Consider the following 18,032-nt stretch of genomic DNA (forward strand, 5'->3'; position numbering starts at 1 on the left):
GCATATTCCATTTGCAAAAGATGAACATTATGATTATTGTGTAAATCTGAGCTTCCTGAAACAGCTGTCAAGTTAAGAAATTATTTATTCCCTTCTTCATAATCTGTATTTTTCATTCTCTATGTAAATATATTTGTATGTGTGTATGTTGACTACTCATGAGTTCCTCTGCCCTTTTGACAGAAAGGGGCCGTTTATGTGTAATTTCAATGTCACATTCATTGAAAGCATGCGAAATAACCTGTAAAAGAAAGAAAAAAACTCACTTCCATGTGTGTGTGTGTGTGTGTATGTATGTATGTAAGTATGCATATATATATATATATATATATATATATATATATATATATATATATATATATATAAGGTTGAGTGAGGAGGGTATTGGATTTAACCAAACCCAGGAGGATACAGGTAATACCAAGTAAGTGCTGTATACCGACTAATTTGCCCCAGTCGTTGTATGAACAGGATTGGGTATTATAAGTCATGTATTAGCGTGTGTATATGTAAATATATAAAAACAAAAAGATAAAGAGAGAAAAGGTAAGGTTGGAGAAGTATTTTATGGATAGAGTCTTACAGCTGTTTCTGGGAAGGTCCAGTACTTCCCTTCATCGGAGACAGAAAAAATAAAGTAATCTATTATTATATCCATAGGCAGATATTTTTAGTATGAAGTGGTAAAGAGTGTGATGTGCTGAAAAAAGAGAGAACAGTACTTGAAGTGTAGTTTCATTCCAGTAGTAAATATTCGTGTAGAAATCCGTGCAAATTAATCCATGTGTGGATAATATTACATCCCCTAATAACATATCCTCCAATAATAATAACTCAACCACAAGCATACGCAACCCTCTAGCCTCCTACACTTGTAACTGTCGCTCCGGGACTATCTGTCCGCTTCAAACACATTGTGTAAGATACAATGTAATATATAAATGCACCGTGAAAAATCTATTACATAACTCTACTGCCACGTACATTGGTGCAACTATAAACTTTAAACATCGCTACACAGCCCACATGCACTCTTTTAGATATGACAAACACAGTAAATCTACAACATTAGCCAATCATATTCATCACCTCAAAAACAAAATTACCCAATACACCTTAAAATGGTCCATCTTAGATTCTGGAACTCCATACCAGGGCCAGCGCTCCAATTGCAAGCTTTGCCTGACGGAGGCGTTCCATATTTTAAAATGCAATTCTCCCACTCTACTTAATCGATATAACGAAGTGTTTAGCAACTGCAACCACCGCTCTTTTCACACATCTAGGTTCTATCACAAGCAAAATTGCACAAACGATCACGCAACATAATCACACAACCCCCCACAGGCAACCTATTCAACCTGGCAAAAACATCCATCTTTCGCCATCTTTTGAATAGGATTATTTCCTTTCGATCATCTCACCACACATATACCACCAAATCTATTTCTTCTACTCTCAAATTCACAAGAACACCACCAACACATACAGACTAAGTCGTTTCTTTCAATCCCTTTCCACCATCTATAAATAGGTTTGGCTGCATTCTAGAATTTGATACTACTAACTACCTTTCCCACCCATCCCTTCTCTTTATCTCTGTCCTTGGTTTATCACTCATACCCCCACCACCTATATACTACACACACGCATTCCTTCCTACTCACTAGACCTTTTAACCTCATCCCCCTATTCCTCCTTCACTCTATATGCTCATCCCCTCTACCCTGTTAAGACCAACTGACCATAAATATATCGCTACCATCCTCCGCCTCTATCTCTCCTCTATCCCCTTTCACATTCTGTCTTCATGACTTGACCTAATTACCACTCACTTTTCAGTTGACTTGGCCATTCTTCAAGTAAACAAGCAAAAATCCATCGCAATATGGAATATATGTACCTCTGCTATCTATGCTATATCAACTTTCGCTCCAACATAAATTTCCAGATTATCCACACATGGATTACTTTGCACGGATTTCTACACGGATATTTACTACTGGAATGAAACTACACTTCAAGTACTGTTCTCTCTTTTTTCAGCACATCACACTCTTTACCACTTCATACTAAAAATATCCGCCGATGGATATAACAATAGATTACTCTATTTTTTCTGTCTCCGATGAAGGGAAGTACTGGATCTTCCCAGAAACAGCTGTAAGACTCTATCCATAAAATACTTCTCCAACCTTACCTTTGCTCTCTTTATCTTTTTGTTTTTATATATTTACATATATATATATATATATATATATATATATATACTGGGTGGGCCAAAAGTCACCTGACAGTAAATCAAAACCATTTAATTCTAAGATTTATCTTATGTTTAACAATTGAATGAATTTAATAAAAGCATCTAAATATGGAACATCATGAAAACTGTTCAAACTGAAGTCTTTCTTGAGCGACACATTCTTCCATTCAAGTCAACACAGAATTACAGATAGTATTTATGGAATTTTGATTTACTGTCGGGTGACTTTTGGCTAACCCTATACACACACACACACACACACACACACACACACATATATATATATATATATATATATATATATATATATATATATATGTATGTATGTATTGATTTATGTCATATTATATTTCTCCACTGTTTCTCAGATGTCATCCAAGTGATAGACAGAAAAACAAGAATGAAGCCAGAAAGTTATTCATATTAGCTGACAACAACACAGACCAACAACTCACTTACACAGAACTGGAATCGGCTTTCATGTCTTTTGATTCAGACAGTAAGTTCTTCACTTCACACTTTTACAAAGTTGTTGCTGGTGTTGTTGTTATTGTTGCTTAGCCATTCCTAATCTAGAAGACCTAATGTCAAAAGCATTCCAGGCATGAACATAACATACATTCATTTTTTATTTTTTCATACTTGTCCTTCCTTTTATAGTGGGAAGACTGGCTGCACTAGCGTAACGCCAGCAGGGAAACGCTAGGGGTGGTCCACCCCAGGTGGCACTTTTCATCTGGTTTTAGGCTATGTGTCTTTTGTGGGGTTCAGGGGCAGCAAACAGAAGGGCTGCTCTAGATAGCACACACTCTGGCTACGCTAGTGTCTGGCAGGTATTTCTAGCAAGTCAAACAATTTTGTAGCAGCTTTCTTCATGTGGGTTTTACAGTTTTACAAAGCTAGATTAGAAAATGTCTCTTTGTTAAAAAAGAAAGCTTTTAATGTGTCACCTTTAAATTAATAATTTGTTTTCAAATATTAGCAGAGCCAGCAACTGTAGTGGGAGAGATAAATCAATAACATTGACCTCTAGTATTTGACTGGCACATTATTTTATTAACCCTGAAAGGATGCAAAACAAAATTGACCTCGACTGGATTTGAACCCAGAATGTAAAGAGCCAAAAGAAATACTGCTACACATTTTGTCTGAGGCACTAACGATTCTGCCATCTCACTGTCTTAATAATAATCATCATCATCATCATCATCGTTTAACGTCCGCTTTCCATGCTAGCATGGGTTGGACGACTTGACTGAGGACTGGTGAAACCGGATGACAACACCAGGCACCAATCTAAATTCGGCAGAGTTTCTACAGCTGGATGCCCTTCCTAACGCCAACCACTCAGAGAGTGTAGTAGGTGCTTTTACGTGTCACCTGCACGAAGGGCAGTCAGGCGATACTGGCAACGGCCACGCTCGAAATGGTGTCTTTTATGTGCCACCCGCACAAGCCAGTCTAGGGGCACTGGCAACGATCTCGCTCGAAAATCCTACGGAAGCCAGTCAGGCGGTACTGGCAACGGCCACGCTCAAAATTGTGCATCTTATGTGCCAGGGGCACAGGCAACGATCTTACTTGGCTTGCTGGGTCTTCTCACGCACAGCACATTTCCAAAGGTCTCAGTCAGTAGTCATCGCCTCGGTGAGGCCCAATGTACGAAGGTCTTGCCTCACCACCTCAGCCCAGGTCTTCCTGAGCCTACCTCTTCCACGGGTTCCCTCAACTGTTAGGGTGTGGCACTTTTTCACGCAGCTATCCTCATCCATTCTCACCACATGTCCATACCAGCGCAATCGTCTCTCTTGCACACCACAACTGATGCTTCTAATGTTCAGCTTTTCTCTCAAGATACTTACACTCTGACGGGTATTCACATTGACATTACATATCCAACGGAGCATACTGGCTTCATTCCTTGCGAGCTTACGTATGTCCTCAGCAGTTACAGCCCATGTTTCACTGCCATAATTTATTTCTTTATTGCCCACAGGGGGGCTAAACATAGAAGGGACAAACAAGGACAGACAAAGCGATTAAGTCAATTACATCGACCCCAGTGTGTAACTGGTACTTATTTAATTGACTCTGAAAGGATGAAAGGCAAAGTTGACCTTGGTGGAATTTGAACTCAGAACGTGAAGACGGACGAAATGCTGCAAAGTATTTTGCCCGGCGTGCTAACCATTCTGCCAGTTCATCACCTTAATAACAATAATAATAATAATAATAGTATTAATAATATATTTTAAAAAGGATTGACGTAACTCTTCACAAAGGTAAACAGTCTAGACAAAGAGCGCAATTTGATTGTATAAATGTTTTATTCGTTGAACAATATTTCAACAATACGTCTGTCTTTGTCAAGTTCAAAACAAGAGGTGATTAAAAATTCAAAATTACAGAAATCTAAACGTATAGTATGAACGAGAGTAACCAGCATCCAAACGTCATTCCATCAACGTATGGACACTGGTTACTCTCGTTCATACTTTATGTTTAAATTTCTGAAATTTTGAACTTTTAATCACCTCTTGTTTTGAACTTGACAAAGACAGACGTACTGTTGAAATATTGTTCAACGAATAAAATATCTATACAATCGAATCTAATAATAATAATAATAATAATAATAATAATAATAATAATAATAATAATAATAATAATAATAATAATAATAATCTAAATACTTTAAGATCATAGACTTTACAATACCATATGATAATAGGATGGATGCCAAATGAATTTAGAAAATTGCAAACTATCAAGAGATGAGGAGATTGTGGAAGTCAATTATTCCTGTGTTAATTGATGCAATTAGCATGACACTCAACTGCTACCTAAGAGACTGAAATAGATTGGAATTGACACTTGCGCTGGTGACCTGCAAAGTAAGTGCCATCTTGCATTCGGCAAGAATCCTAAGAAAAATTCTGGAGATTCAAAGAAACTTGTCACCAAACTTGAAGATAACATCGCTGCTAAGCAAAGTAGAATGTAATAAGCTTTATAATAATAATGATGATAATGATGATGATGGTTTATTTGTAACAGAGCCATCAGATACATTAGGACAGCTTACAACATGTTGGGGTTTACATACAAGGATGAGGAGGAGAAAAGGAGAAAAGGAGAGTTAATTAAGATAAGCATATACATAGCATACAAAATATGTGAACATATACAAAGGGGCAGGCAGGGCTGTGTGGTAAGAAGCTTGCTTCCCAACCACATGGTTCTGAGTTCAGTCCCACTGCGTGGTACCTTGGGCGAATATCTTGTTATAACTCAGGCCAACCAAAGCCTTGTCAGTGGATTTTGTAGATGGAAACTGAAAGAAGCACTTCGTCTGTGTGTGTGTGTCTGTCTGTCTGTCTGTCTGTGTTTGTCCCCCATCACTGCTTCACAAACAGTGTTGGTGTATTTACATCTCCGTAACTTAGCAGTCTGGCAAAAGAGACCGGCAGAATAAGTATCAAGCTTAAAAAATGTAAATACCGGGGTCAATTCATTCAACTAAAATTCTTCAAGGCGGTGCCCCAGCATGGCCACAGTCTGAATGACTGAAACAAGTAAAAGATAAAAGACATTAATGATGCAGTCCTCTAAATACAAGAACATCCCCAATCATAAACTGTCCAAAATATTCCAAGTGGCACATAAAAAGCACCCACTACACTCTCAGAGGGGTTGGCATTAAGAAGAGCATCCAGCTGTAGAAACTATGCCAAATCAGACTGGAACCTGGTGCAGCTCCCCAGCTTACCAGTTTTCAGTCAAACTGTCCAACCCATGCCAGCATGGAAAGCGGACGTTAAGTGATGATGATGACGATGACAATGATGAATTCCTTAGGAGTGCATTAAAACATAAGAAACGGCAGAGCACGGGAGGACATGTTTTATGAAGAATAGGGAATGTTTTATCAAACCCCAGCCCCTACCCGTCAACTGTATTATCAAACCCCAGCCCCTACCCGTCAACTGTATTATCAAACCCCAGCCCCTACCCGTCAACTGTATTATCAAACCCCAGCCCCTACCCGTCAACTGTATTATCAAACCCCAGCCCCTACCCGTCAACTGTAATAACGATTTCCTCCTTCTTTTCATTTAATAATTACAAAATGGAAGACTAAAAATAGACAAATTGATCACAGTTTTATGTTTATTAACCTTCCAATCAGCCACTCCTTTCAATTAACGCCCATCTGCTTTATTAACAATAACAATTGTAATTATTGATTATCTCAATTTTACCTCTCCTCCGACTAATTGGTTTTGATTTACAACCAGGATTTCCAATTATTCTTTAGTCTTTGTTTATTTTTTCCATCATTCAGTCATTAAATTCTTCATTATTGTGTTCTCCTTTCACAGACGACCAGGCAATTAGTACTGAAGAATTCCTGACCAAATTTAACAAGGACAAATATGGTTCTGTTAAAGATGCACTGATTTTATTCTACAACATCGATATCAATTCTGATAGATCAATCACCTTGGATCCTGATTTAAAGGCATCAGAAAAGTTTTTTGATAAAGATGGTTTGTGTTTCTTTTATGTTTCCATATTTTCTATACCGATATTTTCAGATTATCTTTTAATTCCAGCAATGTTCTGATCTCCTGGATACTTTGATCTCTAGAAAATAATTTATATCCATTATTGAAAAATACTCTTTTACTTGTTTCAGTCATTTGACTGTGGCCATACTGGAGTACCACCTTTAGTCAACCAAATCGACCCCAGGATTTATTCTTTGTAAGCCTAGTACTTATTCTATTGGTCTCTTTTGCTGAACTGCTAATTTACAGGGATGTAAACACACCAGCATCAGTTGTCAAGGAATGTTGAGGGGACAAACACAGACACACAAACATATACACATACATACATATATGCCAGGCTTCTTTCAGTTTCCGTCTACCAAATCCACTCACAAGACTTTGGTCGGCCCGAGGCTATAGTAGAAGACACTTGCCCAAGGTGCTACACAGTGGGAATGAACCCAGATCCATGTGGTTGGTAAGCAAGCTACTTACCAAACAGCCACTCCTATGCCTATAGTTTACATTTATTTCACTGACACCTCTAATAATTTTGATATCTCTATTCAGAAAGAGAACTGCTTCTTGCATCAATCCTGTAGGTGGCTCTGGATGTTCTCAGTCATAAGCAACCAAATGCACCCACCTTTTCTTTGTCCTACCCTCACCCTCCACCATCACCAACAACTACAACAAAACTAATGCCGTTCTATCAAAATTGCTGGACTTGTGTCTGAATCATTATCATTTAATGTCCGCTTTCCATGCTGGCAGAGGTTGGACAAAAACAATTATTGTTGATATTATTATTAAGGTGGTGAGCTGGCAAAACCATTGGCATGTCAGATAAAATGCTTGATAGCATTTCTTCCAACTCTTTACGTCCTGAGTTCAATTCCTGCCAAAGTCAACTTTGTCTTTCATCCTCTTGGGTGGGGTGGAGGTGTCAATAAAGTAAGTACCAGCCTAGTACTGTGAGGCAATGCCATCAACTAACCCCACTCCTCCAAAATTGCCTTGTAGTAAAATCTGAAAGGCAGTTGGCTGGCAGAATCGTTAGCAGACTGGACAAAACGCTTGATGACATTTCATCCGTTTTTACATTCTGAGTTCAAACTCTGAGTTCAAGGTCAACTTAGCCTTTCATCCTTTCAGAGTCAATAAAATAACTACAAGTTTTTACCCACTCCCCCAATATATATATACATACACACACAACAAGCTTCTTTCAGTTTCTGTCTACCAAATCCACTCACAAGGCTTTGGTCGACCCGAGGCTATAGTAGAAGACACTTGCCCAAGGTGCCACGCAGTGGGACTGAACCCAGAACTATGTGGTTGGTAAGCAAGCTACTTACCACAGCACTACTGCACCTATATATTGCTGAAAAATTCGTTACTGGCCAGCCATGCAATATATGGATAGCTTATCCTGTTCATGCAATTTTATTAGTACTATCCTGCGTTTGAGAATAAAATTATTTCTGTATCTTTCCATACATCTCAACGCTTCTAAAGCAAACTTTGCTGGCTTACTTTCATCTTGATTTTGTATTTCTGCATTTTTCAATATTTTTCATTTCAGTTCAATAAACACAGTCAATCATCAACATCATCGTTTAACGTCCGCTTTCCATGCTAGCATGGGTTGGACGATTTGACTGAGGACTGGCAAGCCAGAAGGTTGCACCAGGCTCCAATCTGATCTGGCAGAGTTTCTACAGCTGGATGCCCTTCCTAATGCCAACCACTCCAAGAGTGTAGTGGGTGCTTTTACGTACCACCGGCACGAGGGCCAGTCACACGGTACTGGCAACGGCCACGCTCTAAAAGGTGTTTTTTATGTGCCACCTGCATGGGAGCCAGTCCAGCGGCACTGGCAACGACCTCGCTCGAATGATTTTCTAACATGCCACTAGCACAAGTGCTAGAAGGCAACGCTGGTAACGATTACGCTCAAATGGTGCTATTTACGGGCCACTAGCACGGAAGCCAGACAGCTGCTCTTCTATATTTTATTATATATCGCATTATGCTCGTCTTGTTGTGTATTTACCTTCAAGATGTGTTATGTCAAATTTCATTTATTATTATTATTACTATTATTATTATTATCATCATCATTATTATTATGGTTTTGGTATTGTTTCAGGTTTTGAAATTATTTTAATGCTTTGCTAAGTTAAGAAGCAAATTCCGTCCTTTCTAAGAAGTTTCTAGGAGGAAGGAAGCTATGTGTAGATTCTTGTTATGTAACAGAAGTCCTTTTAGTCATTCCAGCCTTCAAGAGTAGAAATCCACAACGCATATTTGGCACCAGAATAGGTTTAAAATGTTGACGTAATCCACTCTTAGGAATGGCTGCCAACAATCATCTGTTTTGTGTTTCAAGCAGAAATAACTTATGGGAATAACTTTGAGAAAAAAAGTTTTTATTACATAAAGAGAAGTAAACATATTTTGTAAAATATAGTTTGTTGGGGCTAGGAAGGTAGGTGCAGTTGTTTACATACCTCTACATATCTATATATCATCATCATCATCATCATCATCATCATCATCATCATCATCATCATCGTTTAATGTCCGCTTTCCATGCTAGCATGGGTTGGACGATTTGACTGAGGACTGGTGAAACCGGATGGCAACACCAGGCTCCAATCTGATTTGGCAGAGTTTCTACAGCTGGATGCCCTTCCTAACGCCAACCACTCCAAACCATGTACTAACCAAAGTGTGGATGTGTATACATTTATATGCAAAGTGTGTATGTGTATATACATACATACACACACATGTATACATATGCATATACGTGTGTGTGTGTGTGTAGATAGACAAACAGACAGACAGATAGTGAATAAAAGACAAAGGAACAAGAATTTATGCAATGAACTTCATAATTTCCTGTTCCTTCGTCATTTATTTAATTAGTGCTGTGCAATGAGATTGAACTCAAAGCCATGCAGTTGTGAAGTAAACTTCTTAACCGCCCACATTACGCCTGCTGTTGTGATTGAGACAAAGTCATATCTGTTCTAACCAGAGGAGTTAAACAAGAAAATACATTGCATTTGGATGCGGACAGCTGCATCAAGAAGTGCTGATCATTAATTGTGGAGGGAATGTGCGGAAGGGGCTGACCCAGGACTTTGGGCCTCACAGAGGTGATGACATGGGACTGAGACTTCTGGCAGTTTGCTGTGCTTGAGAAGCCATGTCAAGTTAAGTAAAATTGTGGTCATCCATAAATACAGGTGTCTCCTCTAAGTCCCTCTCTCTCAGCTGAGAGATCATAGTACTGAAGGCTCATGGGTGCTAGCATCAGGTAAAGGCAACCATGCTGGTACCGGCCAGCACCGCATAAGAGTGCCTGTGCTTGTGTCACATAAGAAGCGCCCATGCTGGTGCCACGTAAAAACACCTGTGCTGACCAAGTAAAATAAGCAGGTGTTTAGGGCACCAAGCGAAGGAGGAGGCACCACGGAAATGGTAAATGGTTTACGGCACAAAAGAAATCACTTTAAACTTGATAAAATAATATTCGGGATGCCTTTATCTCTACTAAGTGTAGATGCATATGTGTTACCTAAGATTAAATTTGAGGGTCTGATCAAAGACTCTGCAATTCAAAAAAGGGTATTACTTAAATATAGAGGTCCCGACGTGTCCCATAACGATATTAAGGGGAGGTAATCTAGTTTTATTAAACCTTAGACTTAGTTTCCGTCTGTCCTTTATGACTTGGACAACGCTACTTTAGCCCATCTCTTGTGCTTGTATCAGCAATTAGTGTTATTAGTCGTCCACATACTGTACATCTAAAATCTCTTGTGCGTAATACTCCGTCACTTTACAAAAAATGTATCAACTTCTGCGCATCGTTAGTAAGACTTATCAATTCAAATATCCATTTCGAGTTACACAAGGGCCGCTTATGTGAAGTCACAGTAGTTTTGGTAAAACTAGATTACTTCTCTTTAATATTGTTATGGGACACGTTGGGACCTCTATATTTAAGTAGTACCCCCAAAAAGTTAGCGGAAACTTTTCAAATATAAATAAAGTGGGAGCATACAAAAATAAACATTATTTTCCCTCTTACTGTGTTTTGTTTCGTTTTGAAAAATAGAAATTAACTTTATGGTTTGTTATTGTTTATATTTTGAATTAGGCATCAAAATCTTTTAAGAGCTTAGGGCCTCGATGGGTCTTAATCTGGCCCTGACTTCAAGGCATTTCATCCGTCGTTACGTTCTCAGTTCAAATTCCTCCGAGGTCGACTTCGCCTTTCAAGTTCGATAAGATAAGTATGAATTGACTACTGGAGTCCATGTAATCGACTTAACCCCGTCCTCCGAAAACCCTGGTCTTGCGCCAAATTTTGAAACCACTATATATTAATGTAGTTAGAAATATATTATCTATAGATTTATCACAACAGACGTGTTTAATAGCAACAATAAAGTTTAAATCAAGATTTTGAACATTAATATAGTGAAGCAATATCTCTGAAAAGTCACTTAGAATTTGGCTTCTTTGATGGATTTCAAAGTCACTATCCAGACTTCCATTACAGGAAATTGTAAATCCAGAGACGAGAACTCCAACGAAAGTTTTGAAATGGCTTCTGATTGTTAAGAGGTGGCTGAGTAGATTCTCTTATCTGACATGAATAATAAGTCTGTTAAATGGAGTTATTATTTTCTCATGTTTTCAGTGTGTGATCTTAAAGTATAAATGAAAGATAAGTGTGTGTGTGACAGAGAGAGAGAGAGAAATGGATACATTCCGAATGAAAAGATTTATGATACTTAACCCGCAGTATAGTAACTACCAGTTACATTTACGTAGATTTAAGCAGACTGATTGAATAAAACTGCTTTCAACAAGTCGTAGAAGTAAATCTGGAATACTGGTAGTTCTGCCAACATTGGGTGAAACAGGAGATATTTACTGGAAACAATCGGAATCACGTTTCAATTGTACAGTTTTCGGTTAACAGTCAACAAGATTTCTTAGTACGAAACCCGAGATACTTCCGCCTAACTAAAAATAATAAACGTCCATGTTTACAGTTCGTCTAAGATGAATATAGATCTTGCTACTACTAACGGTTACTTGTAACTAAGTCTAAAAGTAAAGAGAACAAAAATAAAGAAAGAAGAAACTTCTGTCTGTTCACGCGTTTTAAGTGTGTGACTGAGGTTAGTTAAGAAATTACTAAACCAATTTAGCAGATAAGCTGTTGCGGTTAATCTCTGAGAAAATCAAGGTTAATTATATATAACTAGCTTAAAGGATTCTGTTCAACAGAATTTGATAAGCAACTTATTTAAAGGGGAACTGTTTGCTAAAGTAAAAGCATAGTACTACGGGGAATCGTGCAATTTAAAGGTTTAAAACATGAAAGTAAGAAAATTGACACGACAGTATGGAATGACAGACAATGAAGGTGGAACGGTACTTGTTATATTTTGTCTTCATTTCAGAGGCAAGAGTGCACCATCCACCCCTATCGACTTTGATTTATCATAACTCAGAAAAAAAGTGTGTTTATTTAATGAAATTTTCGATGAGTGTCTTTCAGATGGTATAGATTATGAGAACCCAGGTAAAAAAAAGTCACGGTAATAAAGTTACAGGGGTTTTGTCCGGATCCGGCCACCATAAATTAAGTGTGACTTTTTTTCCTAGCCAAAATTGTAACTTTTTCTTTCTTCATACCTTTTAGAAAAATAGGTATTTTTAGTGAAACTTTGTACAAATGCCATCCAGATAGTGTAGAGTAAGATTATATCGGACTTTAAGCGTGAAAAAAAAAAAGAATGGTGGGCGCGCGCACATATATACTGATACACATCGCAATTTTTTTCCAGCTTCATTTCATAGATATACTAGCAGTATAACCCGACCTTGTCCGGGTGTGACTTATTATGCCATCTACGATAAGTCTTGCTAGCTGAAAATCAACTAGAAAAGAAAGCCTTACAACGAAAAAACCCTTATGATGTAAATATGTTCGTAATTCAAAAGACGATGAATTAATAGGGAAAGTCTGAAGGCTGTTTTGCGTAAAATTATTAAGCATACGTAAATTTCATCCGTGTAATTGGCTATAGAAATGCTTGTGCAAAACAACTTTTTGCGCTGCCCTGATTATACATAGCAGGGTAATCCCTTTTAGCAGGAGCTAGGACGGCAATTTCTGATGAAGCAATTGCTGGCGATCTGTTGCTACACAGTTTTGCCAGAATTCTATCAGATTGGGCAGAAGATGTTGATGCACCATTTTGCATTATGTTCAAAATAGCTTCTGGAATGTGGTGCATTACTGCAGTCTGTTGCTGTCATTTTAAACCGGTTGCTGTCTTTCCCCAGCAAACTCTCTTCTTTGGAGGCATAATCTATGTATATATTAAACAGAACAACAAAAGTTATAATAGATGGCAGTGTCGGTACTTTTCACATATCTGTAATTTTTCAGATTAACACCCGCACGATTACCCAACCCTAATCCTAACACTAACCCTAACACTAACCCTAAACCCTAACTCTAACCCTAAAAACCGTAACCGTAACATTAATCCTAACCCCTAACCCTGACCCTAAAACCCTAACCCTAACACCCTAGTGAAAATCTTGGTAAATTTACAAAACATTGACGAACATGAGTTATATTTTACTGAATGATTTTGTACTTGCACGTATATGCTTTTGAGAGAGCGAGAGAGGAAGAGGTAGAGAAGGGGAGAGAAAGGAATAGGGGTAGTTAAAAGTTTTCTTATGACTGCTTCTCTTCACTGCCTATTACTTCATTGGAAATCTAAGGATGCACATAAGCACATAATAGAGAAAAATGAAACAAATATGGACGACTTGCTCCGAAACACCACCGAGTGGGGAACACTTCTCAAAAATAACCTGCAGTTGTTTCCTTCAAAATTCCTACATGCTTGAAATGTACATACATCAAGGTACATTTGTACAAAATTTCATGAAAAAATATTCATTTTCCTGGAAGTTAAGAGGAATTTAAGTGGAATTTCCGAATATTGTACCCACCCCCTTCCAAAACACTTTCACCGAAAATTTTTGTATATTTGGAATCTACATAATAAATAATATATGCATAGAAAATTTCATTAAAAAATATTCATTTTTATGAAAGTTATGACCTTCCAAAGTTGGGAGATACAACTCTGTAGTTATGCCATCAATGTTTTGTAAATATACCACGATGTGAATGATTGTGTTTACTTGCACGTGTATACGTTTGAGAGAGCGAGAGAGGAAGAGGGGGAGAAATGAATAGAGATTGAGAGCAATGTGTATGTTGTTGTCACAGGTCATGTATGTGTGGTTGTGTGTGTTTTTACGTATTTATGTTATGAAAAATAGGTAAAGAATACTGAGATGAAAGTTTAATCTATGACGTTGTATGTATCACTTTCTCTCTCTCCCTCTCCCTCTTTTACTTTTACTCTCTATATTTTTATGTTGAGCGCGTGTGTAAGAATGGCGTTCCAGGTAGCAGGGATGAAATATAAAAGTTGCTAGAAACAACAGCCAAATCACCCTTAAATCACACAAAGTAAACGGAATTTAAAAAATCTAATTACTGCACTGGAAAGTTCAGATCGAGAAAATTCCATTGATGTAAAAATTTTTACGAAAAAGTGGAAAATGTGGATTTCTATAAACATTCAAAAAGGCTTCACACAAACACACAATTTCAGATTTATATATTAAGATATAACGAATAGCTCCTGTGTACAACTCGAAGAAGTTGTATTGTATACTGTAACAATGAATATAAAGAGCCATTTCAATTAACAAATATTTTTCTTCTATTATTTGCTACATATATATCGTTATGTCACGTAAAACTCAGAGCATTACTTATAGAGTTCATGAGTTTCCTAAGACTGGATTACCAAGTTTAACTGGATGAAGTTGAGGGGCTGAGGTGGACTGGAAGTATGCGGTCAGTGACGTCACAGAAACAGCCAAGGGACCTTGCTGGAAGGAGATCTATTAAAGGAATTTGTTTCAACAAAAACAAAAAAGGAGCGAAAGAGGTCATATGAGTGGAAGGACAACTAGCATGGACATCTTTTGCTTTGGGGCTGGCGCTTGAGACAGACGTGGTGGTCATGTGAGTTGAGAGAATTTGCTGTTAGGTCCTGGACCGAGGTTAGGCAGGTAGGGCTCCTATGGATATAACCTGGCTAGAAAGGACCCATGAGGGAGGTGAATAACGCTTCCCCACACCTACTCCACCCAAAAAAACCCACAGAAGCCAAAACAATTGACATTGAATGAGTTTAAATCGTTGGTTAATAGACAAAGGAAATTCTTAAGTGAAGTGCAAAAAGTTCTTCCAGAGATCTTCAGCTCTTGGAGTTGAATAATTTCTGAAACTGTTCAGTACAGGGCTGTAATCGATAATTAGTGTTCAATAGTGGAATAATGTTTAATGTGTCGTTATTTTGCCTGAACGAGATGACTTCTGGTTGTTTTTTGTTCCTTTAAGCTAACGGATTCCAGTCTCTTTACGACTCACAATGAAACTCATTCTCTTCAGTTTCATTTCCACAACAGATACAAAATATCAAACAAAAGAAAATCTCCAAACATTACGTACCATTTCCTTACCATTTCTTTCATATATTTTTTAATCTTTTATCTTCTTTTTCAGGAGATGGTTATGTGAATCAGGACGAATTCTTTGATCAATACATGAAACTGTCTTTAGAGTATGATGATACCTTGGTAACCAATTCAACGACTATAATTATTGAGGAATAATCTATATGTAGTTGAAATACAGCTGGAAGAGTCCATTACTACACATTGTGTCTTCCATAAATAAATAAATGCTCAATCTACTCTTTTATTCTCTTTGCTCTTTCATCTTTCTTTGACTTTCATGTGTCCATTATCGTCATTATTATTTTTTATTACAGAAATGGTAGAGAGACAGTAGATTAGCAGAATCGCTAAAGCATTTTCGGTAAAATGCCTTGTGGCTTTCGTTATGTCACGGTTTCAAATCTTACTGAGGGTCAACATTGCCCTTCATTTTTTGGGTGTCGATAAAAAAAAGTATCAGTTACATACTGGAGTCGAAGTTTCGACTTACACCTTTTCCTCTAATTGCTTGCTTTGTACCATAATTTGAAGCCACCAAAGGAAGCGAGCTGGTAGAATCATTAGAATATCTTCTGGCATTATTATTTCTAAATCTCTCAAAGAGAGATATTCAGTAACAGTTCTTTAAAGTAAAGACTATTTGCCAACATAATGTGGCAGTCCTGGATGGGACGAAGTTTACTGTTATTTAGCCCCAGGAAATATCGTTTCCAGCTCACTATATGACACAATATCTGGACTCCCCTGTTCAAAAATATAAGGACACAGATATTGTGTCATATAGCCAGCTGGAAACGACGTTTCCTGGGGCTAAACAACTAACATTCGTCCCATCCAGGACTGCTACATTATGTTGGCAAATAGTCTTTTATTTTCTGACATATTGGTTTCAAATTCTGGCACAAGGCCAGCAACTTCGGGGCGCTTGGCTGTTCCAAAACATCAGCCTCGCCATCACCCACGGCAACGCTGCAAGCGTGCTGGCGTGTCTCAATAGCCATTAGAAAGGTTTCCCAGCGCCCCCAACTTTTTCAACGCAAGGTGGTGAATTGTTTTGTTTTTCCCCCTTTTTTTTCTTTCTTTTTTTTCAACTGTGTTCTCTATTTTGTCCAGTTTCCTAGTTTGGTTTTGTAAAACGGTAAACACTGTGAAGGCAATGAAATACAGTCAAATATTTAACCAATTAACTGATAGATCGATTAATCGTTTGCTCAACCAATTAATCAGGTTTCGTTAGTCCTTTCGTCCCCATCAAATTGCACGTGAGTCTACGCTAATAAGTGAACGAAAACCATCACTTGATAAAAAAAAAATACTCATAAATGCAATGACCACATCATTCCACGCCGCAACACAAAAACATTCTATAAGCAATATTAGGATCATTTACAGATCCACATGTACGTGTATACCTGTGTACTGCTGATGCATACAAACCCTTCATGTGCATCATGGCATTGAATTGCTTGATGGATGCAGTGTCAATCAGTTAATGCAACCAGAGAAAAAAAATCAGTAACTTTAGGTTAGTAAACGTATGCTGGTTGTATGCGTTTGTAAGTGTGTGTGTTTATGTTTTGCATATATATATATGTGTGTAATATAGTGTGTGGGTAGATAAATTACGCATTCTCTTGACTGGACTAATATATATAGACTCATTGGGTACTACTAAAGCAGCGCGGACCCGAACGCGCAGTCGCGCGTCCGCGCTAGCTAGTCTTGAGTGGTCGATCCTAACCCAAACCCTATCCCTAACCCTGTCCCTAACCCTAACCCTAACCCGCGTGTGCAAATGAATACGTGTTTAGGGTTAGGGTTAGGATCGACCACTCACGACTAGCTAGCGCGGACGCGCGACTGCGCGTTCGGCTCCGCGCTGCTTTAGTAGTACCGACTCACTGTCCATTCACAAAGACATACTAACTATAGAATAAATAAATAAATAAATGTTAAACTACTCTTACCTTTCACAGAATCCACATTCGACACATACACGAGTGTGCGTACTTGCGGGGTTGCGCGCGCGCATACACACACGCGCGCGCAAACACTTTCTTTCTTCCCCCTCTCTCTCTCTTTCAAACATTCTTACTAATTCCCACATGAATATAAAATCTGTAATCTAGAAGACAGAAAGCCCTGGACTAGAGAGGGTATGTCTTTGATGAGGTCACGAATGAAGATGAAAAAACTCTGGCGAAGTTAACTGATTGATTTACCTAAGGATTAATTTTTAAAATCGATTAGTTAATTGGTTAAATGGTTAGACTTGCTGACTAATAATTCAAAAAAGTGAAACAGAAGCAGTGTGTGTAGTTGTATTGGCATTATGACCCTCCAAAGGTACCACAAAATAGTACGAAATCAGTCTTTCTAATTAACCAGATAGAGTTTCTTTAGATGTTTTCGTGTTATGTTCGTTAGTTGAATTACTGGAAAAGTAACCATCAATTTGAATCCATTCAAGTACCAATTTATTTACGGCTTCAATTTCTTTTTTTTTTCCTCTTCTTCTGTATTATCTATCTACGGTTCATAGTTGATGTAGTAATACCTAT

General features: G+C 37.9%; 1 protein-coding gene across 8 annotated transcripts in view; it reads left to right on the forward strand.

The window, feature by feature from the left end:
• LOC106870904 (uncharacterized) overlaps positions 1–15,707 on the forward strand; it is an 80,103-nt gene extending 64,396 nt beyond the window's left edge. For 3 of the 8 annotated variants that reach the window (XM_089347961.1, XM_089347928.1, XM_089347950.1), the window contains exons 3-5: positions 2,632–2,762; positions 6,646–6,813; positions 15,518–15,707. In XM_089347961.1, coding sequence (XP_089204087.1) covers positions 2,632–2,762; positions 6,646–6,813; positions 15,518–15,627 — 409 coding nt within the window. In that variant the 3' untranslated portion in view covers positions 15,628–15,707. Of the gene's footprint in view, positions 1–2,631; positions 2,763–6,645; positions 6,814–6,962; positions 7,036–9,087; positions 9,308–10,990; positions 11,461–15,517 lie in introns of those variants that run through there. The other 5 variants (XR_016240790.1, XR_016240792.1, XR_016240791.1 and 2 more) reach the window with 5 other exon arrangements.
• The last annotated feature ends 2,325 nt before the right edge of the window (positions 15,708–18,032 follow it).

This window comes from Octopus bimaculoides, chromosome 1 (genome assembly GCF_046866305.1).
Source record: "Octopus bimaculoides isolate indiv1 chromosome 1, ASM4686630v1, whole genome shotgun sequence".
NCBI lineage: Eukaryota > Metazoa > Mollusca > Cephalopoda > Octopoda > Octopodidae > Octopus > Octopus bimaculoides.